We start from the raw sequence: 24,003 nt of genomic DNA, 5'->3' as shown, positions 1-24,003 counted from the left end.
ACAAGTACCATATTTGAACGTCTTTTGGTAAGACGCGGCCGAGAATCGAACCTCGACTTTCCGATCTCCGGCGGACGCTCTATCCACTACAAAACGGAGACGGTTTTTACTTGTATGAATACTGATGGAAATGAATATTGGAACACATGAAAGTGTAAGTTTTCCTTTAATTATTCCCAGATTTTCACTCAAAGTGCAATAAAAAGAATGTAAAGAAACTGGAAAGGAATGTACGAACAGTTGTACCATTTTGTGTTCCCCTACTTGTTTACATCAGTATATAACAATCCATATAATATATCAACCAATGACAGGTGAGGTGAGGTGAAATTGGGTTTTACGTCGTGCTTGAGAATATTCCACGCTCATATGACGACGTGCATGCGTGTTCAACCAATAACAGAAATACAGCATTAACAATTATATATCTTTATTGCTAGATATGCATCTCACAATCCATCACAGACTACAAGGGAATTGCAGGAATGTCATTGAGGGTATCCCTGCAAGGTTATTTAAACTATTTTACCATAAAATAGTGCACCAAGAATCCTGAAGACTAATCAGGGTTATCAAACGACTAAACAAAAATATGCATAATATGCTCCATCCTTATTTAACCAGTGTGCAGCATCTCCATTCCATTATGATATATATTCTCACTGTACATTGACATTGTAACTAAATGTAAAGGAATATAACTGACCAAAACTGTGATAACTGTTCCAATCATGAGAGAAAACTTAATTTTATTTGATGACTTTTAGCATGTTTGACTAGGCTTCAAACCAAAGCAATGGGGTGAATCAGTCCATGTCAGTTTAACATAATGAATGATATATAATATACTTCATAATAAGGGTAGCATAGCATATATAAACACAAGTATGCTATAGAAAACAAGACCAGATAAATAAGGAGATTCTACTGGCCAATATTTATTGAAGTCGACACCAAATGTTGCCATGGTTACATTCAGGTTAATTTTGCATAAAAATACTTCTGATATAAAAGCATAAACATGAAATAAAAATGAAAAGCAAGATAAACATATTTTCAGCAAACAATATCAGAACATTTTAGCATTTATTTAGAAGATGCTCATCTAAAAAACCTAAAATGATTAGTTGATCTGGTCTGTACATAATTAATATTCTTCAACAAACAAAATAGAACATGTACATTCATTAAGCTATGCACAATATAAGCAAGCTCTGTATGTTAACCCTTTATAAAACCTTCATCCAAAGTTCTGCACCTAACACACCCTTGAGACAGTACCAATATATGAATATATTACATAAAACAACTAACAAACCAATAAGAGTCACTCAATTTTGACTGATAAAATTTTTGAGATTTTTGGATTAAACTAATATATTTTGTTATAAAATTCATTATAGCTACCAAAATGTGCTAAATATTTTTTTAAAAAGAACTGTCAATGTATTCAAGTTCATTTAAGGCTTCAGTAACTTCATTAAATGAAACTGAAAGCAATTGTTAAAATAACCAATAAAGATATCACAAAGCAAATAAAAGACAACATTTTATCATTCATATTTTCTAAATATAACACCGGTTACAGCTTATGAGGATATCTGCATTATTACAATGGCCATAAATATATCCATATTGGTGTGAATCTAGATTAATACAACATGATGAGGACTGAAATAATAATTTCTGTTAGATTTACAATGCATATATACCAACTTGCTTTCCACTCGGGCAAAATGTTATTACATGTCACATTGAAAAAAAAAAGCAAAGCTTTTACTTTAGTTTAATAACTAAAACAAAATTTGATAAACCAATCATAATTTCCAAATCGAAAATAGTATCTGTAATAAAACAGTTTTCAACAACCTAAACAATAGGACATACAATCAGGGTTGACATCACACTATACATAGATAATGCTAAAAATCCTGTAAAAAGACACCTTTTAGGAAAAAAATATATTTAAATTTACATTGTGTATGTCCTCAAATGAGAAAGGTGTAAATCATAGGTTTCCAAATATATGTTTGTGTCACCGGATCAATTTCAACAAGTATTTGTGTTTCCTACTTTGACAAGACATGGAATGATCATAAATATACAAAATTAAATTCATTTTTGTAGAACAGGAGCTGACCATTATTTCTATCCCATATAAAAATTGTAGAATTCTGATCTTCTGCAAAAACACTAAAGAGCTTCACTGACCAATGAAATTCATTCATTTTTCTTGTCACATTAGAAAAATATTTATAGTAAAAGGTAAAATGTTTATGCATTCACAACTAATTCAATACAAGCAGGAGTAGACACCGTTCGTAATATCCAGTATGTTTGCTGCTCATTTCAGACAAGTTGCTACCCAGAATGTAAAATAACAAGAGTTTTAGGGACAAAACAACCAATCCCTCACAATTTTCTCAAGTCTAAGGCAAACGGTAAATTTCAAATTAGTTGGCAACTGATACCGGTTATATTATTGCATAAGAAAATGACATTAATCTTTTCCAAGCTGCCAGGAATTCCGATGCCTGTATTGGCCAGGGTCCTGTTTCACAAAGCGATCATAGCATTACGACTCTCGTACATCTATGTAAAACTATTGGAGTTATGACTGTCGTAGTGTTATGATTGGTTTGTGACACTGGACCCAGAAGAGTATACAACCTTGAATAGCTGCCATCTTTAGCATGTTTGTGCTTTATTCATCTACCAGTATGTCAGTTAAAGCTCCTAATAAATAACCATTATGCTAGATTTACCACAACCACACACTAGCAGTAAACAATATGGTCTACATAGTGTACATATCTCTTATAAACCAACAACAGTCAACAAACAAATATTGTGCAAAATTCACCTTTTATATTTAACATATTTAACAGCAACAACCAACGTATATTGTGCAGAATTCACTTGTACATTTACAATAAACATGTTTATTAGGAAGATGTCCTGATCACAAATATTTATTGCCACAAAGAGAAGAACAGCCATCATATTGAGAAAGAAACGAGAATAATTTCATATACAATGTATGTAATTCAGCACTTTAGTTTTTGTGTCTAGGGAACAACCATATTATACTGGACAAAAATAGTTAGGGATATATGTAAATTTTGAAATTATGAATAATGATGCATTTATTCATTGACACGTTGATAAAATATCAATCATAAAAATACCAATATCCCTAACTTATTTTGTCCAGTATATATTGTAAGATTTTTATGTCAATTTAACAATTTGTCCAAATGCAAGAAAACTGCTTGACAAAATATTATGCTTCAGACTGTATAATAAGTAAACAGTGTCCAGCACAAAAGGTACACAGCCTCGAGATGTGCTTACATGATCAACTATTTTGGCTAATATATTAATTTGAAAAATATCCATTCTCCATGTAAATTCCTTTAAGAATATAACAAGGGCAGTCCCACATTGAAATGTGTTCTCGTGAAAATATCACCAAGTTTTGTACAGAATCCATGTGAATGTTGACCTAAGTAATAAACTTAGTTACTAGGCACATTATGTAGGTTTTTCTCATTACAAGATGAAATCTGGATTTTCTTTGACATATTATATAAAATGTAAGATTTGAGAAGGAAAAAACTAGACATCAAAACTATATTGTCCACATGTGACCTTCACCTTTTACTTCATGCTGTTGACCTTCTTCATAGCTTCTTCAAGAAGTGAAAGGTCACCTGCAAACAGAGGGCATAAAATATGAGAAAAAGGCATTAATAACAAATGAAAACGGTTAAAAAAAATTCTATTGTACAATGATTGGATTAAGGTTCTAGACCATCAAGTAGACTCAGCCATATATCAGGGCTCCAGAAAATTTTTCAACATCAGGAGTACGTACTCCTTATTTTTTCAATACAGGAGTACTGGAAAACCTTAAGAGTACATTTAGAGTACTGAATGGAAATTAATGGAGTATCAGTAATCTTGTGTTTCGTTTCATATATGCACCACAACATTGCTGCTCTTGTGTAAACAGGTCAATGAACAATAAAACCATTCTTTTTCAGATAAATACATCTATAAAGGATTCTAAGACCGTACACTGTGGTGCATATCTGCTACGCTTTCTAAATTATTTCCTACCGTATCGTGCTTATTTTATATCCGTACATACGCCGATACGACCCCTTTATCTGGAGCCCTGATATATTGTTATCCTTCCTTAAGTAGACTCTCTATGTGTATACTAGTATATCAACTTACCTCTGATGGCTTTTGTCAGGTTCAGGACCAACAAGTAAACTCTCTATGTGTATCAACTTACCTCTGATGGCCTTTGTCAGGTTTAGGGCCATCAAGTAGACTGTCTATGTGTATATATCAACTTACCTCTGATGGCCTTTGTCAGGTTTAGGACCATCAAGTAAACTCTCTATGTGTATCAACTTACCTCTGATGGCCTTTGTCAGGTTTAGGACCATCAAGTAGACTCTCTATGTGTATCAACTTACCTCTGATGGCCTTTGTCAGGTTTAGGACCATCAAGTAGACTCTCTATGTGTATCAACTTACCTCTGATGGCCTTTGTCAGGTTTAGGGCCATCAAGTAGACTCTCTATGTGTATCAACTAACCTCTGATGGCCTTTGTCAGGTTCAGAACCATCAAGTAGACTCTCTATGTGTATCAACTTACCTCTGATGGCCTTTGTCAGGTTTAGGACCATCAAGTAGACTCTCTATGTGTATCAACTAACCTCTGATGGCCTTTGTCAGGTTTAGGACCTGCTCCTTGCTGTTGATGACCTCCACACTCTGGGTGTAGGCGTTGTAGCGCACGCTGAAGGGGCGGGGGATGGTTGCGGCGTAGGCCCTGAAAGAAAGAGTGATGGTTAGAATCATTCCACATATTGAGATGGTTGATAATGGCGCCTGACACAAGTCTGAGAAGGAATAAACAAGCCATTTGAACACTGTGATGCTCAGCAATAGTATATTCTTCAAGAAAGATGACTAACAAACAGATATTTCAAGATGAGTCTTAACAAGAAAATAAGCACCAGTTTTAGTAACTTAAAAACTTAAAAAGTCGAAGAAATAACAGATTAATTTTCCCAAGTGATTTTTGTAAAACTGTATCCTATTTTCAAATATCAAATATATTTCTGATAAAAAAGAGGCATATTCATTTATGGAATATGACTACTGATACCAAAATCAATTATCTAATTATACATATTGTTTGAACATAACTGTTCAGTGACCATAGATTACAGTCCGTTTGAGTCAGAAACGGACTGATGAATTGCAAATTTTATCATTGTACAAAATTGCCACATAAATATAAATAGTACACATGTTTATCATTTACTAATACCCAACAGCTTTCTTATATTTGAAAATTTTCCAGACTCCACCCAAAAAGTTGTTTAAGAAACTATCATCATTGAAAAAGCAAAGGTTGTTATCTGTCGCGGCGGGGTGAAACCGCAGAAACGAAACAGCCACTATCTCGTCGTGCACGGGATACACATGCCTGATGAAAAATGAAGTTGAATGCTGACGTGAAACAGTTGATGATTAAAGTGTACGCTGAAGCCGAAAGAGGCAAACCATTTTATGCCATTAATAAATTCCGTAGGCGGGCAGCAAAAGCTTTAGGAGTATCAGCAAGGGTACTGAACACAAACATTGTGAGGGTGATGCGAAGCAGTAGGGGTCGTGTCAAAATCACACAAATTCTTAAATTTCTTAAACAACTTTTTTGGTGGAGTCCTGAAAATTGTCAAATATAAGAAAGCTGTTGGGTATTAGTAAATGATAAACATGTGTACTATTTATATTTATGTGGCAATTCATCGGTCCATTTCTGACTCAAACGGACTGTATATTATGTTACAGGGTAGCAGGGTAATATGGAAGTCTATATTGTCCCTCCTCAGACCCTTCCCCAGAGACTAATATTGTTGGTTGCACTGAATGGTCACCAACTTGTAAACAAGTTACAGATACAATATAAAAAGACATAATGAAAACATGGACATTTGTGAGATAGCAATACAACAGCAGGTTAATTAAAAATTATGTTGCCATTCCTGCCTAATTTTCTTTATGAAGGCTACTGATTACTTATATAAACAATGCATATATATACAGAGTGAATGAATATTAACATACAGTTCTGAATGTGTTTGTGTGTTCCATCAAATGGTCATGATATTAATGTGTATTTATGAAAACAACTGAATATACTATGATAATAAAATGATGATGATATATTCATACTTAAAGTAAAGAACATGGTAGAATGAGGCATGTTTGGCTGAGCTTTGTGTTAATTTGCAAAATTGCTTTGCTCATGCTTTTTTCACCCATGCACAAAATAAATATTGTCAATGGGTAAAAACACTGAATTTCCAGATATTTGTTGGTTGTTTATCACCCAACTCAGCAATATTCCAGCAATATGGCTGCAGTCTGTAAATAATTGAGTCTGGACCAGATAATACAGTGATCGATATAATGAGCATCGTTTTAAGCAATGGGATATTGATGCCATGCATGCAAGTCAGCAAACCTGGCAATTTGAACCTGTTTACATTTTAAACATATATTTGCATCACCCTTACAAAAAGAGTTTTCTCTTCAATTTTTCCTATTTTTCCAACCATCAAATTTAGATATAAAAGCATGTAACAGATGAAAAGAAAGAAGCAAGTTTCTATATATTTCAGATTTCATGATCATTATGTTATTTGAAAAGTCTGAAAATATTCGGCCTGACTTTAACAGAGTTGGAAAGTTGTATCCGAGTAACATGTGAAAACACCAAAGGATCTACATACATTGAACATCATATTTTATAGCAAACAGTGAAATTGTCGTCAGGTGTTCCTAGATTCTGGATCCAGTGCACAAACATTCCAAAATCTAAAAGGCTCTGTAGCTCGTCTGAAAGTGAGTGAGTGAGTGAGTTTAGTTTTACGCCGCACTCAGCAATATTCCAGCTATATGGCGGCGGTCTGTAAATAATCGAGTCTGGACCATACAATCCAGTGATCAACAGCATGAGCATCGATCTGCGCAATTGGGAACCGATGACATGTGTCAACTAAGTCAGCGAGCCTGACCACCCGATCCCGTTAGTCGCCTTTTACGACGAGCATAGTCGCCTCTTATGACAAGAATGGGTTGCTGAAGACCTATTCTATCCCGGATCTTCACGGGTCTCGTCTGAAAGAATTTACCATGATTACAAGAATAGAAATGATCAAATATGCCTATGACAGTTACAGAAGCATAGTCTAGATGGTTTTATTTATAACTACTAGTTAATCAATCCATCATGGACACTAGAAATGCTGCATGTCCTGTTTAGTCCTACCAACCTGAGTTTCTCCTTGGCGTCCTCAAAGCTGTCCGCCACAAAGTACACCGGCTGGAATGATGTGATGGGATATTCCTGTAGGGCAGTCTTTGATGGGTCAAATGGTCTCTTGTCTGGCTCATCGGTCAGTGCGTACTGAGAGGAAGAATACCAGAATATGCAGAAATGATGACACTATACAGATGTTGAATGAAGCATTGACATCATATAGAAGTTTTCAGAACTAATGACATCACATGGAGGTTTACAGAAATGATGACACTATACAGATGTTGAATGAAGCGTTGACATCATATAGAAGTTTTCAGAACTAATGACATCACATGGAGGTTTAGAGAAATGATGACACTACACTGATGTTGAATGAAGCGTTGACGTCATATAGAAGTTTTCAGAATTTATGACATCACATGGAGGTTTACAGAAATGATGACACTACACTGATGTTGAATGAAGCGTTGACATCATATAGAAGTGTTCAGAACTAATGACATCACATGGAGGTTTAGAGAAATGATGACATCATGGTATAGACGTATTCCGTTATATACCTTGTTAATAATACAAATATTTGGTGTATATACCTCTATCAGTATACATAAAATTTGTTTACTTAGCATATCAATAAACAAATATTTGGTGTATATACCTAAAGTATGCATATATTTTATTTAGTGTTGCCTAACCTGAATGATAACTAAATGTCTTTCCAACTGATAACAAATGAGTTATTAATAACAAAACTGAAGTACCTGCAACTCTCCAAATGATGACAGGAGACCAGCACCATAGGCCTTAAGCTCCTTGCCTTGCCGACATAGCCCGAACTCCACTGTAAACCAGTACAGCTGAAACAATCATGGAGGCATAAGTTAAAGCTGCAAGATCACCACTGACCAGAGGCGTCCAAGTGTTAGGTGATTGTAACACCCATGCTTAACAATCATCACAGGATTCCACAACAGCACCCAGAATGGCACTAGGAATAACAGTTTCTAATGTTTTACTTTTAAAATATGCTCAAGAAATATTGTGCACCTTTACTCAAACTTTTAAAGATCTTCTAATTACAGACGAGTACCGGTATTTTACATTTGTGTCCTAAAACCATGCAGACAGTAGCTAAACATAAGTACACATTAAAAAATGTCTTTTGGTAGGTGATCCTCCAATTTTTAACAGGGTAAATAAAGCCACAGATGGAATATTGGACATTTTGGACAAGTTGAGAGTTACTGCCCTTCCTCTATCCAACCGTGACTCACCGTGGCCAGCTTCTGGATGTACTCCTCCGGGGCTCCCAGACTAGCCAGACCGATCTCCTGGGAGAACTGTGCAAAGGTAGGGTCGGCAAACAGGGGCACGTGCCCTAGCAGCTCATGGCACACATCCCTGAAACATACAGCACGTAGATGCCTCATCTACATCATGGGCGGTGGGGTGGCCTAGTGGTTAAAGCATTTGCTCATCATGCTGAAGACCTGGGTTCGATTCCCCACATGGGTACAGTGTGTGAAACCCATTTCTGGTGTCCTCTGCCGTGATGTTGCTGGATTATTGCTAAAAGCGGCATAAAACCATACTCACTCACTTACTCCTGCCATCGTGTATATGAATAGTTCCACTGGACAGGAGGCTTTTAACAAAACAATCCTTCTATTGAAATTGTTGTACTTCATAGTTGTAACATACATATTTTGTGTTAACCTAAATGTTTTTTGTGAGTTTTGTTTGTTTTAATCATTGAAATTCTTTTAAAAGCAGGAAGAACAAAATAAATATGTCTGCTGTGTTGCTTTAAAGCTGAATTTTCAAGAGTTCAGTTTGATGCCCTTTACGGAAATATTTCCAGCCCAAACTAAAAGCCACTGGCATTTGACTAGCTGGCAAGCAGTGGCTTCTATCACTTTCTAATTTATCACATTTTGGGAATAGATTCCCCTATCATCTCCCACCAGTCACATTACACAATTGCATGGCCGCCTCCGTGGTGTAGTGGTTAGAATGTCCGTCCGGAGAGCGGAAGGTCGCGGGTTCGATCCCCGACCGCGTCATACCAAAAGACGTTAAAATATGGTACTGGTTGGTCCCTGCCTGGCGCTCGGCATTAATGGGTACAACAAGGACTGGTCGGCTCGGAGTCAGTATAATGTGTCTGAGTGGGGTATTCATGCTTCACTGCGGCATGGTACCTCAGTGGGCTAGCACTATAAATCAGCTTCAGTCTGGGCTAGTACAAGCACATACACATACACACACATGCACGTCGCCATATGAGCGAAATATTCTCAAGCATGACGTTAAACCCAATTTCACCTCACCTCACCTCACACAATCACATAGATTATTAAATCTGATTTCTAAATTCTATTTTGGTAATTTCATTGGAGTCAGACACAAAGCTTGGGAGTAATGGGTGGAGCATATTTATACAAATTGAATTACGATATTATAAACTAGAGAGAAATGATTTGAGGACATTAAGGTCAAACAATATTTCCAAGTGCTGCTATTCAGCGCCACGACAGATCTCCAGTCTCTGGTACTCACGGTTCTGGTGTGTACATGGGCTTGGATGGGTGGCGGATGTACTGGGTGGAGTGGAAAACACGGAAGGCCAGGCCAGCCAGGAAGTCACGTGAAGACAGAAGTCCCGCAACTGGTCTGAGTGTAAAGCCAGTGCAGTCTACAAAAAACACATACTCAATATTTGTCACATTGTCTTAAATGGTCTGGCAGGTCACTAGACAGGGGGGCTGGGCCTATTTTTAAAAACCCTCAACGTTCCAGAAGATAGTTGAAAAAGGAAATTTGGGTTTCCTCAATAAAAATTATCCTTTCAGAGGAACTTATTGGAAGCATGACCAAAAACATGTTAACTTCTTTGAGTGGCATATTTAGAAGTTGGTGAATCAGATAAGGACAAACTTTATGGATGAACGACTTCTGTATTCGGATGATGCAACGTTTCAATACAGATTCTTGTATTGCTGTCACGCAGGTATAACAAGCATATTTTGCTTGACAACGATACAAGAATCTGTATCGAAACGTTGCATCATCCGAAAAAAGAAGTTGTTCATCCATAAAGTTTGACCTTATCCAAAAACATGTTTTGTCTCAAATAACAATCCAAGATCCCTTAGATGAGATATTCTTGCCAAAATAAAAACACTGTCCTTAAGATGTGAGACATTGTTGCATTTGAACACTTTACAGGTAATATTAAAAATGTTCTCATGTTTGACTGCCATATCGTTCAACACTTTAAAAACTTTACCTTTAAGGAACTGTGAGATGTCTTCAAGCTGAGGGATGTTGTCTTCTCTGAAGCCACAGTTGTCCACCAGCAGGGGGAAGATGTGGTTGAACTCTTGACAGGCGTGTGTCTTGTACAGTTTCGTCAGCTCCCGGAAGATGGTGCCCCTGTTAGAGTGAATGTTGTTTTACGCCACAATGAGCAATGGTTTGGTAATACCTTCCACAACATTTATGAGAGTGGGTGAGTTGGGTTTAATGTCATATTTCTGTTATATCATGGTATGTCAGTTTAATGTCTTCCTGAATGTTTGATTTCTATGCTTTACCACATTGAAGGTGTCGAATGAAATTGTATAGATAAATAGTTGTGTATGATTGCATCAATAGTGTAGAGAACATGTACAGGTAACTCACCAAGTCTTTATCTCTTCATCTGTGTATGTCACAAGAGGGATGGGAGTCCCACTGCAGAAAGTAAAATATAAGTCAGTTTGACCGCCTGTACTCAAACAAAGGACATTGGCAATGACTAGGAAGTCACAACAATTTATCAACAAAGAGCACGTTCATCTAACATAAAGCCATCTTGATCACAGACAAATATATTTAACAAATTTCCCCCAAACTTTGAGCCCATGCTTTGGAGAAAAATAGTAATATATTTATTTGTTGAAAATAAAGAAATAAAAATACAAAAACATGTTTTTAAACTGATGCCATACTGTGTACTGAGTTCAGAATAAAACTGAAATAGAAAAAGAATATTAATGTGAAAGGTCAAAAAGTTACATTTTTTCTCGAATTGAGCAGCTTTGGAATTTTATTATCTAACGGTTAGCAATGATACTTATTATAGTTTTTCCATATCCATCACTTTTGTCAGAGGTATATGAACGCAGAATGACTCATTTTGCCAAGATGAACACCTAAGCCCTTTATTGTGTGATATTTTACCTGTGTACAGTACATATACTTACTGCTTGTAGTGAAATGCTATGTCAGCAAACTCCTTCCTTCGAGCCCTGTACACCTGATCCTTAAAGCCCTGGAACATATACACCAGTTCAAAACTGTAAATAATCTGTTAAATAAGTTTGTCGAACTATCTTACTGCTGGAGAAATAACCTTACTCTTGTAACATCTTACTGTTAAAACTTTAACCCAGCACTAAACTACCCTACAACTCAGTCCATTGCCACTGTAATACTGATAAGTATGATATTGAAAGAAAACAAATTGTAATCGTATATATTTTCGCGGAAAGTTCACAAAAGACCTATTAGAGCAGTAGTTTTTTTGCACATTTCAAACGCCTGAGTGATGGTGTCCATCACAAAGTTTTCACAACCCGTAGACATGCAATGATCAAAGCTAGCCGCCATAATTGAATCGTGTTTACTAAAACAATCAGAGAGAGGTGGGATTATACTTGTGTCAACATTGTGATTTGTGACTGATGTAAGTGAGCTTCGTTCATTTTGTGATTACGAGTAATCAGCTATCAATTAACTGACAAACTGATAACAAACATTTGCTGATTGTGATCGCTATTACTAGTATACTAGTATATGCCTCTATTCCTTTATATATTGTTTTGATGTTATCTGAGAGAATAAACAAATGGCATGTTGTTCCTACTTGAGTATTTGTCATGACTTGACCATGAATAATTCGCTTGGTATGATTATTGACGCACAATCAGTTTGCGCTAAAAGCACGAAAATTAATCCCATGCGAAAATAACTACGATTACAGTATTTAAGTGATACTTAAGAAGAAAGTGTTCACTTGGATTCAACTTCCTACAGCTATACACTTCCATCATGACGAAGTGGTAATATCCAGTGCATTAAAGAATAAAGAAGTTACAATGAGTCAACTCTGAAACAGTATTGCAAAAAAATTATCACAACCAATGGATGAAGGATTTGCAGACAAAAGCATTTGGAACATTTTATGAGAGCTTCATGAAATTACAACGTGATCTTATATTTTGAGTCACCCAGTGTACGCTGTATATTGCTTCCACCAAAATACATAAGTGCTAATATGAAACAACAGTAATAGTAATGTCAATATCGACAGATGCCATAATGATCATCATGATCATACAGGGAAAAAGCTGTACAGATCCAAAGGGACCCAAACATTATTGTTATGATAAATCTCAGTTAGACAAAAAAAACAGCATTATTATAATCCCCTTCATCACATTCTTATTTCCTTTGATCAGAGAGTAGGAATAGTATGAAGTTAATGCTGCAAAGATGGAGTTAAGGAGTAAACTCCATTGAGCAAGGTAAAACTCTGATAAAAAAAATAATTTTAAAAGCACAAGCTTTTTAACTCAGTCTTGATAAGCATGATAAATATGTCTTAGATAAGTTTGCCAACTTTCACTGTTGCTGGAACAACCTGCTCTGAAACCTCATCATCTGAAGAGCCTGAAGAAGTCTGAGATGTTTCCAGCAATTTTCACCAAAGAATATCAATATTGCACTGTAAATTGAGCTGTACTAACCGGGTGATCAGCATCGAGTTCACTTCCATAACTGAGTATCTGGTTTGCGAATCTGTCCAATTCCTTCACTCGACGAGGGAACCATGGAACTGAAAGATTCATGAAAAAATTAAAGCTTTTGACAAACCCTGAAAAAGGTCCAGGGCCTAGATTTTCGAAGCTCTCTTAGCGCTAAGATAGTCGTAAGTTAATGTTAATGTATGACACTTACGACTATCTTAGCGCTAAGAAGGCTTCGAATATCTAGGCCCTGCTTAGTGACTTCAATTACATAAATCTACCAGATACATTATTTTATTATTATTTTTGCCAATTCAATATTTTAGCACTATTTATTACATCTGGAAGGAAAGTTTATTTATTGATACGGTAATTAATCCTTTCATATATGATAAAAAAATTCATATTTACATAAAAATGTTATTTCCTGTAGCAGTTTGCATATAATGACCCATATTTTTAAACACAATTTGTACGTGCAAACAGACATGAAAATACAAAGGAGTGGTTTGCTTATCATTGACATGAGTTTGTCAAAACATGTATTAGGTTATCAAGAATGAAGTTCATTTTAACCCAGGTGTTAAAAGTTTCACAGATTTTAAGTTATGACAGATCACGTTATTTTGTCGCTATCGTGTTTCTTATCTAAGTTCTACACCTTCACACCTCAGACGGGTTTTCAGGAGTGGTTACTGGACTGCACTAGGGTGACCATGTCACCCTGCCCACATTTTAAGAAACACCACTCTAGTGGTTAATGTAATTGGTCTTTAGTAGCCCATACTTGTCGTAAAACGCGACTAACGGGATCGGGTGGTCAGGCTTGTGATCACTTTGTCAGCTACAGCTTATAGCTTTCCGGAATTCAATATTCATATGCGGAAAAGGATTGGTAATACATGACAAGGCTCACTGACTAGGTTGCCACATGTCATTGTATCCCAATTGCATAGATAGATACTCATGATGTTGATCACTGGATTGTCTGGTCCAGACTCGATTATTTACAGACTTCCGCCAAATAGCTGGAATATTGCTGAGTGCGGTGTTAAACAACAAACTAACAAATGGTTGTTTTGGGCTTTTTCTACTTCAGTACAGGAATGACACATAACAACAGTAGTGTACAACAAAGTACAACACAGTACAACAGAACAATAAGTACAGATATAACATTTAAAGCACACAGGAGTATAATACATACAAACATTATAGGAGGCTGTTAGGGGCTACAAATAGCAACTTAGTATGTGCTGAGTCAGACAGGAAGGGAGAGTTTTTCATCAATGTCAGTTCAAATTATATTTTTTTTACAAAGATCAAATGTGAATGGTGCAAGGAATATAAAAAGAAAAAAGTGAATTCATGAAAACAGTACACAAGGTCCGAGTGAAGAGACATATACTCTCACCATCGTATTCTTTAGACATGAAAATGCAAACATTTTATTATTATTTTTAATTCAAAAGGTTAAAAACCTGATTTTTCAACAGAATTCTGTCTAAATCGGTAGTTACTGTAATGCTAGAGATAAAAATAGACACAAATTGTGACGACATCAGGGGCCTTACTGTAGTGTATACAATTACAAACAGTAAAATGCAAATTGATCTAATTCCATGGGTTTAAATACTGACCTTGAGCCATGAAGCAAATCGTGCAAATCTCAGTGTAACAAAGAAAATGATATCCAAATACCATCTTCGCTTATATATCTACTAAAACAACAGTATTTTTAATTAGGGTTGGATAAAATATCGCCGATTGGGAAAATTGTTAATGATTATCGATATGAAAATTGTGTTGTCAATATTATGGTATAGTGCCTTTTATGAAAGAATAAAGATTTAATTTTCTCACTCAGTATGCAAATCTAGGACTTTATTCATGGCCTGCTTCTAAATTATGTTCGGGATACTGTTTCGTTAGCAATCCATGCATGAACATGTCACCACTCTCTGGTCATGTGAACTATACTCATGACAATAATGGTTGTCACCCCTTCAATTTTTTAATTGGAGAGGGCGTGTGGGGTGGGGGTGGAGGGTGTGGGGTTGGGGTGGGGAGGGGTGACAACCATTATTGGCATGAGTATATATTCATTTCTTTCAGACAGTTTGGGCATTTTTACGTACGGCAAGTTACGTCTTCAATATTTATCGATAATCGATCGATATTTAGTTAACGATTATCAATCTCTGTGATCTTCAGCGATAGCCAGTTCTAATTTTGATTTGATCTTCCTTTGCACGTTTCCTAAAATTTCCTGGTAATATGGAATGGAACTGAATGATAGAACACAAGCTATATAACACATGTTCACAACTGTGTAATCGGCCACGCTTCCTGCTGACTCAGCCAAAGCAAATGATAAATAAACTGACCTGTAATGCCCCTACCAATGGTTAAACTAGGACCTGTTGATGTCATGCAGAAAACATATATACAAACACATCAAGGTTAGTCAACACTAGCCACTATACAACACTGTATATATACATGCTTCGTCAGGCATTAAAGGTAAAATGTCTCTCATCACCATGCATGTGTCTTAAAACAAGGGGTGGGGTAGCCTCGTGGTTAAAGCGTTCGCTCGTCATGTTGAAGACCTGGGTTTGATTCCCCACATGGGTACAATGTGTGAAGCCAATTTCTGGTGTCCCCCGCCGTGATATTGCTGGAATATTGCTTAAAGCGATGTAAAACCATACACACTCACTTAAAACAAGTGATCAGTAGGTTTGGTTCTGTTTGGTAAATGATTTTCCAATTGTTTTGGTATATTTTTGATATCACCAAAATTCTGGAGTTTTTGGTTTATAAAAAGACAAAGCATGTTTAATGGTCTCGTCACTGTCACAGTAACAGGACCCTTCTGATGAGAAACATTTTGCCTAACTAACATGGCCTTCTTCTCCAAATGTAACTCTCTATTGTATTTTGTCAGCACTATTCTAAACTAATCTAAGAGAGTACACATAATCACAGACAATGCACTGGTTTTGCATATTACCATTGTCAGGATCTGCATGGAACAAACAATGGCCCATAAACTATAATATATACTACCCATCAAAAGTTTAGACTCACTAGTGTAAATGTAGCCACTTACTTCAGTAAACTGTTCTGAACTAAATGTTGCAAAATATTCCATACTGTTTAAAGGTACTGTTTACACATGAACTCACAGATGTATCGTAAAACCAATTCGTAACGTTGAAAAGATTATTGTCATGAATACAATGAAGGATAAAACTCAGTGAAAATTGGCGAATTCTTAACAAAACTTTACACCAAAACAAAGCTGTTCACATCACGATATTTGCATATGCTTATTAGCAATCTGATGCATGATCCTCGTGCAATTCAGCTGCATTAGGTTTGCAGTTGGTTCCCCCAAGATAAATCCATCATTGAAGTAACCATATATGTATACATAACATATAGTGAGTCCTTTAAATGAGTCTAAATTTTTTTATGGGTAGAATACAATACTCAACATATTAAGCATAATAGCTGAAAGGTAAATATTTGATCGACATCAGTCTGTACACAGCTGTGTGTGGCTAAATTAGCAGAGTCAGCATTTTCAGATTTTGATAATATACAGTATGTCAGTACAAGTCAGGCGAATGCCTGTTTTACGAACCTGAAAAAGCAGTATTGTCTTTGGGGGTGGGGGAAGGGAGGAGGAGTCATGAAACATTTATTGAACTGAAAACTTTGTGGTATATAATTGCTTCTTCATGACATTTTCATCTTTCTGTCTTTGATAAATTTAGTCCATACTTTTAAAAGTCGTGTTTAATATAGTTGTAAGGAATCTCAGTTTCTGTGGGTATTAATGCATCTGTTCTTAGATTACACAAAGCTGAGTTGGGATAAATTGTATGTAATTGACGAAGCGGATACAGGTTGTCATGTATTGATTTTTGTTCATTAAGCACCATGTTATTTCTCCCACTGAATGCTAGATGAGCATACCAAGTGTTATTTACTATGTGTTGCTTGGTAGATGTTTGTGTTGCAGGATGATCTTGCTATAAGACGTTATACCACATTGTGTACAAAGGGCAGAGGCCCCTATCACATTCAACAGGAAATAAGAAGATTGCCTAAACAAGGCCTCCTCAGTAATGGTGACATTTTGCAAATATGATACCTGGTAAACATTATTAATTTTACCATGTTACAGGACATTTGATTATCCTTGAAGGTCCTTCTTTGCACAGTGTGTGTTCATTGAGGTGATTATGGGTATCTCGAACCCATCACAGCTTGTGTACCAACATATCTCATACTGTTGTACAGTTTTTGAGTTCATGTATTCAACAGCAAATAAAAAAAAAAAAAAATAAAAAAATTTAGTCCATACCACAAATGTATTGGAAACAGCAGAGAAACCCCTGTTATACAAGCACAATGCCTCTATGAGTGATGTATCAATTTGTCTTTCTTTCATATTTCCCATCCAAACAGAAAACAGCAAAATGTATAACACATAAATTAAAATGCCATGGTGTTATATTTGGGACTCAGCAAAAACAATATATATAATAAACAATATATCATAAACTGTCATAGCTGTAGAAGAATTATACAGAGATGCCAACCCTAATTTAGCCCAATTAGTATTTTGGACAGTAACTGATGCAGAAATTAGTATTTTTTTTTGGCCCAAATTAGTATAAACGTTTCCAAAGAATTTTCATATTTAATAAACAATATATAGATATTCTAAGAACCTGTTATTAGCATTGTACTCTCCTACCGGTAAATCAGTAGTTAGTACCCACATATTGCTTGATACTGAATTAAATGTGGTTGAAATTTATTGTGTATGGTACATTGCTATTTCATAATTTAATTCAATGTATTTTTTGTATATTTTTACTGCTATGGTAGTCGCGTATTTTGTGTTGATTTTTCGTAACGAATACGAAAACATTGTATGGGTTGGCATCTCTGATTATATCCCAGCATCCTGGTGCATATAACCAAAACGTATGAGACAGAGACTCACTCAGAACATAAAACTTGTTATGTTCTATGTAAATCTGTCTTAACAAAGACATGCTAGCCAAGCAAGGTTAATCATTCAAAGCATGAGTCATATCAGATTTCCTGAACACATTATTAGGATTAAAAATGATTCACTGAAATGACATGCTTCCTGTGTTAGTATACCAGCTGTTTCCAGGGACGACTAACATTGGTGGAAAAGCCATTAGTTTTACAATCCCAGGATTGCATAACACCAAAATATACAATATTAGTTATACATGCATCAGGAGGATGATCCAAACAGATACAGGAAGAGATATACCGATGGATAGAAATTAGTTAACACATCACAAACATTCAATATTTACAATACCCAGATAGTGTTATATGTATAACATATGAACATTTGTACCTCTGTGAATTATGTCCATCTGATGTGGACACATGTTTGCTCTCACAGTGTCTTTGAGTATTGATAGTAGATATTTCTTCCAAGTGTGTTGTCTTTAACATGTGTTCCCTTACTTTTTATCATCAGTATCGGTATTTCAAACTAGGGTATTTCAAACTGCATGAAAGTAACTCCCTTCTTTTTATCATGTATAGGTATTTCAAACTAGAAAGTAACTCTTCACTTTCTGCATGGCGCAAGACGTACAACACGGATGTTGTGTGTTCCCTTACTTTTTATCATCAGTATAGGGTATTTCAAACTAGAAAGTAACTGTTCACTTTCTGCATTAATGACGAAACGCCGGATGTTGTGTGGATGAAGTTAACGAAACCATTGGGCAACATTCCATAAACATGCAGTTCTATATACTGCATTCACCTCAAGGATTGAATGTGTATTTTAAAGGGTTCCATTACTATTTATCATCAGTATATTGCATTTCAAACTAGAAACTGCCTCTTCACTTTCTGCTTGCGACACAATTTAAAACATGCATGTTGTGAGTATGAGTTTGACGAAAACCATTGGACAACATTCCTAAAACATGCAGTTCTGTATAATACACCACTTTCACTTCAAGGACTGAATGTGTATTTGTGTCAATTTATTGTGATATAAACCAATTTCCAATGTGGAAACTGTTTGAATTCACTGACGGTATTCTGGCAAAACATGATAGCTTTAAGTTGATTCAGGTGAGCAAAATGTGACTTCACTCAGCTGAAATCATTATTGAAATTCCCTGTCATGCTTTACTTTGTGATGGCAGTTACATCTACTTCAATGGGCATGGCTTCATTTACTTACATTCTGGTATATTTGCATGACCAGTTCACCTCATCATAATGCATGATTTGCAATGAACACAACAAAACTTTAATCATAGCGTTGTAACTAAACAGCTGTAAAGGGTGATGCATCTGTGTTGAGTGTCACATGAATCTCATTACGTGTGCAGAATACAGAACTAAGCTTCGCTGCCAACCATTTTCTTCCCACAGAGGTGTCTTGTCATATCTCCCTACTAACCTCTGCTCTAATACGTCCCTTTCACGGTGCGAGTGTTCAGGATTCGTGATTGGTTGCAATCAGATTTAGTTGTGCAATCAGTGACGTTGTTTCAAAAGTGATCATTCGCAAGGCCTCGGGAATTTCCGTATGCTTCGGGAAAACTAGAACCTCTTCCCCTGCGCGATGCGCAAACGTTTCTTCTAGACAGACTTTTTGCCACTAGGGGATTTTACGAAAACCGGGAAATATGGCCGTATTAAAACAGAGGTTCGTAGGAAGATATGACAAGACACCTCTGTGGGAAGAGAATGGCTGCCAACATGATGCAATAATCTATGTTTCAAGAAATGAAAAACTTCTATGTACCCAAACCAACAAACTTCCAAATACCATCTACCTCCAATATCATCTATTTCTGACTACCATCTATTTTCAACCTGTGAAGATTCGTAACCCATGCTTGTCGTAAGAGGTGACTAACCGGATCAGGTGGCCAGACTCGCTGACTTGGTTGACACATGTTATCATATCCCATATTTCATAGATCGATGCTCATGCTGTTCATCATTGGATTGTCTGGTCCAGACTTGATTATTTACAGACCGCCATATAGGTTGAATAATGTTGAGTGAGGCGTAAAACTAAACTAAACTCACTCACTCACTCACCATCTATTTCCAACAACCATCTGTTTCCAGTACAACCTATTTCAAGCTATAGTCTCCAACTATCACCCTGCCCTAACTATCACCTATCCAACTAACACTGAACTTTAACAACTACATACCATTTTCTATCTCCTATTCCCATCCACGTTATCTCCAAACACCTATGATTTTCAACAGTGCTTCACACCAGAGCAACTATCATCTCTCTCCAACTATACTGAACAAAATTAGAAACACACCACACTAAAATGCACCGACAATGCTCAGATATCATGGGTACATTTTAGTCTGACGGGGATATTTCGTATTATATGGGTGGTGCGTAACTCTAATGCTGTTCATTATATATAACCATCTATCCCCAACATGTAACAGACTAGCTATCCACTATCTCCAACTGTCAACTGTTTCCAGCCATCACCTATCTTCAACTACGCCCAATTTTCAACTACCATTCATCTCCATGGCAATTACAACTTATCTCCAACTACCATTTATCTCCAACTATGTCTTATCTCCATCCACGACTTATCTCCAACTTACCATCTTATCTCTTATCTCCAACTACCTCTATCTTGAACTGATGACTTATCTCCAGCTACCATCTATCTCCAATTATCCATCTCCAACTATGACTTATCTCCATCTATGACTTATCTCCAACTATGACTTATCTCCATCCACGACTTATCTCCAACTATGACTTATCTTGAATGATGACTTATCTCCAACTACCATCTATCTCCAACTATGCCTTATCTCCATCTATGACTTATCTCCAACTATGACTTATCTTGAATGATGACTTATCTCCAACTACCATCTATCTCCAACTATGACTTATCTCCATCTATGACTTATCTCCAACTATGACTTATCTTGAATGATGACTTATCTCCAACTACCATCTATCTCCAACTATGCCTTATCTCCATCTATGACTTATCTCCAACTATGACTTATCTTATCTCCATCTATGACTTATCTCCAACTATGACTTATCTTGAATGATGACTTATCTCCAACTACCATCTATCTCCAACTATGACTTATCTCCATCTATGACTTATCTCCAACTATGACTTATCTTGAATGATGACTTATCTCCAACTACCATCTACCTCCAACTATGCCTTATCTCCATCTATGACTTATGTCCAACTAAGACTTATCTTGAATGATGACTTATCTCCAACTACCATCTATCTCCAACTATGACTTATCTCCAACTATGACTTATCTCCAACTATGACTTATCTCGAATGATGACTTATCTCCAACTACCATCTACCTCCAACTCGACTGTGACTTATCTGTAACTATTCTCGGAACATCCTGATGGTGTGTAAACAGCAATACCATACCAATATATTTTGTTGTGTATGGATTTTGTTGTTAAAATCCCATAATGCTTTCAAAAACAACATTTCTTTGTCATTTTCCCTTTTCCAAAATAAACAGTAGACTTGTCAGTAAACCAAGTGATTTATTGCTATGGCAAGAGGTTTTCAGGCCATAAAAACCACTTGAAAGGCTGGTGTTTATTTATGACGTACCTTCATCATTTTGTTCTCCAAGACTGCGTGACAGGACGGTCAGATCCCGGGCCTTGTGTCGCAGGCTCTCCGTGGCTTCCTTCAGACCCCCAGTCATGTTATCACACGCTACAAAGAACTCGTAACGTTTGGGATCATCTTTCGCTGGCCGAGACTCGATGTGATGCAAGTTCACTTTATAGTCCTGAAATGTTCAACAACGATGGTTTGTACATTTAGGGACATTTATCAAAACTGTTTGTCGATCACGACCTACACCCTAAAACACTAAACCCAAATAGTTTTATGTTGTTATTCTTGACTGACCTCACGGACATTTAGACCCTAATGTATACAAAACATGTTTTTGTCCATGTGTGACCATACCTGCAAAATGCTGAAATGAAAGTTTCAACTGATGAGACTGTTACAACATGAGAACAGGATAAGTATAATATTAAGTGTGGAATATTATATGATATATGACCCTTGGCTGGAAAGTTCTGACCAATAAAAGTTTGCATATGTTATTAAATGCAATGCTTCCCTAGAGACTATATGTGTACAAAATACACAGCCATGCAGGATACATATGCATGCTCCCCAGTGACTACATATTCTCTGGTGTTAATGGAACAAAAGTGGCTGTCATCTAGAATCTCCATATCTAAGAGCTAACTCCATCAGCCATCCTTAAGGATGATGTTTCTTCCTAAAATTGCCACTGCTAAGAGTTCAGCAACTGAGTTCATGACGGATAGAGGGACCATCAAAGATGGACTCAAATCAGGAAGATTAGACTAACGCTTAGTCTCTGAATATCTATAATTTTGACAGCAACAAATAGACCCATTTAAATTGAAAAGGAGCCCCAGTCAGATGTGAAATTATTCAGAACCTGGGGAAATCTAGACTTGTTTCATTTAGGGTTTAAGGATTGCAGGGCGGGCTAGCAGTGCAAGATCGTGGCTTTGGACTTCCTGAACATCATCCATATCCACCAGATTGGCACCATCCGATTCCCAGGTGACTCCTTCCATAACTTATGGAAAATAATATTTGGCAGGCATAGTGTGATTTCTGCTGTCAAGAAATTTTTACATGACCAGAAAACTGTCCTTCTCAACAGTGGGATTTAGACACCACAGCATCCTTGATGGTGTGTGGTCCTTGGTGGGATCTTGCTGAAATATACATAGCATCCAACTCCCTCAAATCTTAGCCCCAGAATATTTCAGCCACTTCTTCAAATTCATACTGCAGTGAGCTAATATACAATAGCCCTGTTTTTTCACTTTGGTAGAAATACCTGAAACCTCACCTCCAGGATTTTGAGAGCCTCAGCCAGAGCTCCGACCTTCTCATCCAGGGAGAAGACAAGACTGGTGCTTCCCTCATTGTCTTTGAATGCCTCAACATACATGGGTGGGTGGGTCTCGTGGCCCTCCTGGCCGACCTGAAACATGAATGAATGAATGAATGAATGAATGAATGAATGAATGAATGAATGAATGAATGAATGAATGAATGAATGAATGAATGAATGAATGAATGAATGAATGAATGAATGAATGAATGAATGAATGACACAGGATCTTGTAACGCTAAAAACAAAGCATCAAGGTTTATACAGTCAATGACTGGGGTATAAGCTCTCTATAGAAACTTTTCTATTGTGCCGATACCTAATCATTGACAATATAAACCTTGCTAGTTAACCTTTATATATCACTAATACCTCACCATTGACTATATAAGCCTTGATGCTGCAATAAGTTAATTTATATAGAGAGCTAATACCCTGTTATTGATTTTATAAGCCTTGATGCCAGTTTTTAGCATTACCACCTCCTGTGTAAATATATATAACGCAATTATCATCTCTCTATGCACAAGGGTGGGTGAGCCTCACGGACATCCCCACCTAGGTCACATGTGCACCAGGTAACTACCACTACCCACAGATAATGAAACTGTTTTTAGATAATTGAAATGTTCACTCTCATCATCCACATCATTCACATCTGAAGAATTATGTGCTGTTTGGGGTTTATGTTTCATTGTTTTGCATTTCTCAAAGATACAGCATCAAACACCTTCAGCAACAGAAATTCACTAAGAAAACGATCATGAAGAAGACACCATCCCACTGCTTGCCAAGATCTGTAACGTACTACATAA

At 36.5% G+C, this 24,003-nt stretch overlaps 1 protein-coding gene across 4 annotated transcripts in view; it reads right to left on the bottom strand.

Moving 5' to 3' along the window:
- Nucleotides 1-413: 413 nt before the first annotated feature.
- LOC124259102 (protein henna-like) overlaps nt 414-24,003 on the bottom strand; it is a 38,269-nt gene continuing 14,679 nt past the window's right edge. For 2 of the 4 annotated variants that reach the window (XM_046693194.1, XM_046693195.1), the window contains exons 2-14: nt 23,144-23,278; nt 21,844-22,027; nt 15,535-15,567; nt 13,148-13,236; nt 11,603-11,670; nt 11,040-11,090; nt 10,645-10,790; nt 9,915-10,050; nt 8,630-8,756; nt 8,117-8,212; nt 7,366-7,499; nt 4,735-4,850; nt 414-3,713 (exon numbers count right to left, since the gene is read on the bottom strand). In XM_046693194.1, coding sequence (XP_046549150.1) covers nt 3,661-3,713; nt 4,735-4,850; nt 7,366-7,499; nt 8,117-8,212; nt 8,630-8,756; nt 9,915-10,050; nt 10,645-10,790; nt 11,040-11,090; nt 11,603-11,670; nt 13,148-13,236; nt 15,535-15,567; nt 21,844-22,027; nt 23,144-23,278 — 1,368 coding nt within the window. In that variant the 3' untranslated portion in view covers nt 414-3,660. Of the gene's footprint in view, nt 3,714-4,734; nt 4,851-7,365; nt 7,500-8,116; nt 8,213-8,629; nt 8,757-9,914; nt 10,051-10,644; nt 10,791-11,039; nt 11,091-11,602; nt 11,671-13,147; nt 13,237-14,561; nt 14,571-15,534; nt 15,568-21,843; nt 22,028-23,143; nt 23,279-24,003 lie in introns of all 4 variants that reach the window. The other 2 variants (XM_046693192.1, XM_046693193.1) reach the window with 2 other exon arrangements.

This window comes from Haliotis rubra, unplaced genomic scaffold (assembly GCF_003918875.1).
Source record: "Haliotis rubra isolate DU_JTF1 unplaced genomic scaffold, ASM391887v1 Scf71, whole genome shotgun sequence".
Taxonomy (NCBI): domain Eukaryota; kingdom Metazoa; phylum Mollusca; class Gastropoda; order Lepetellida; family Haliotidae; genus Haliotis; species Haliotis rubra.
This window is presented reverse-complemented; position numbering and strand designations above follow the sequence as displayed.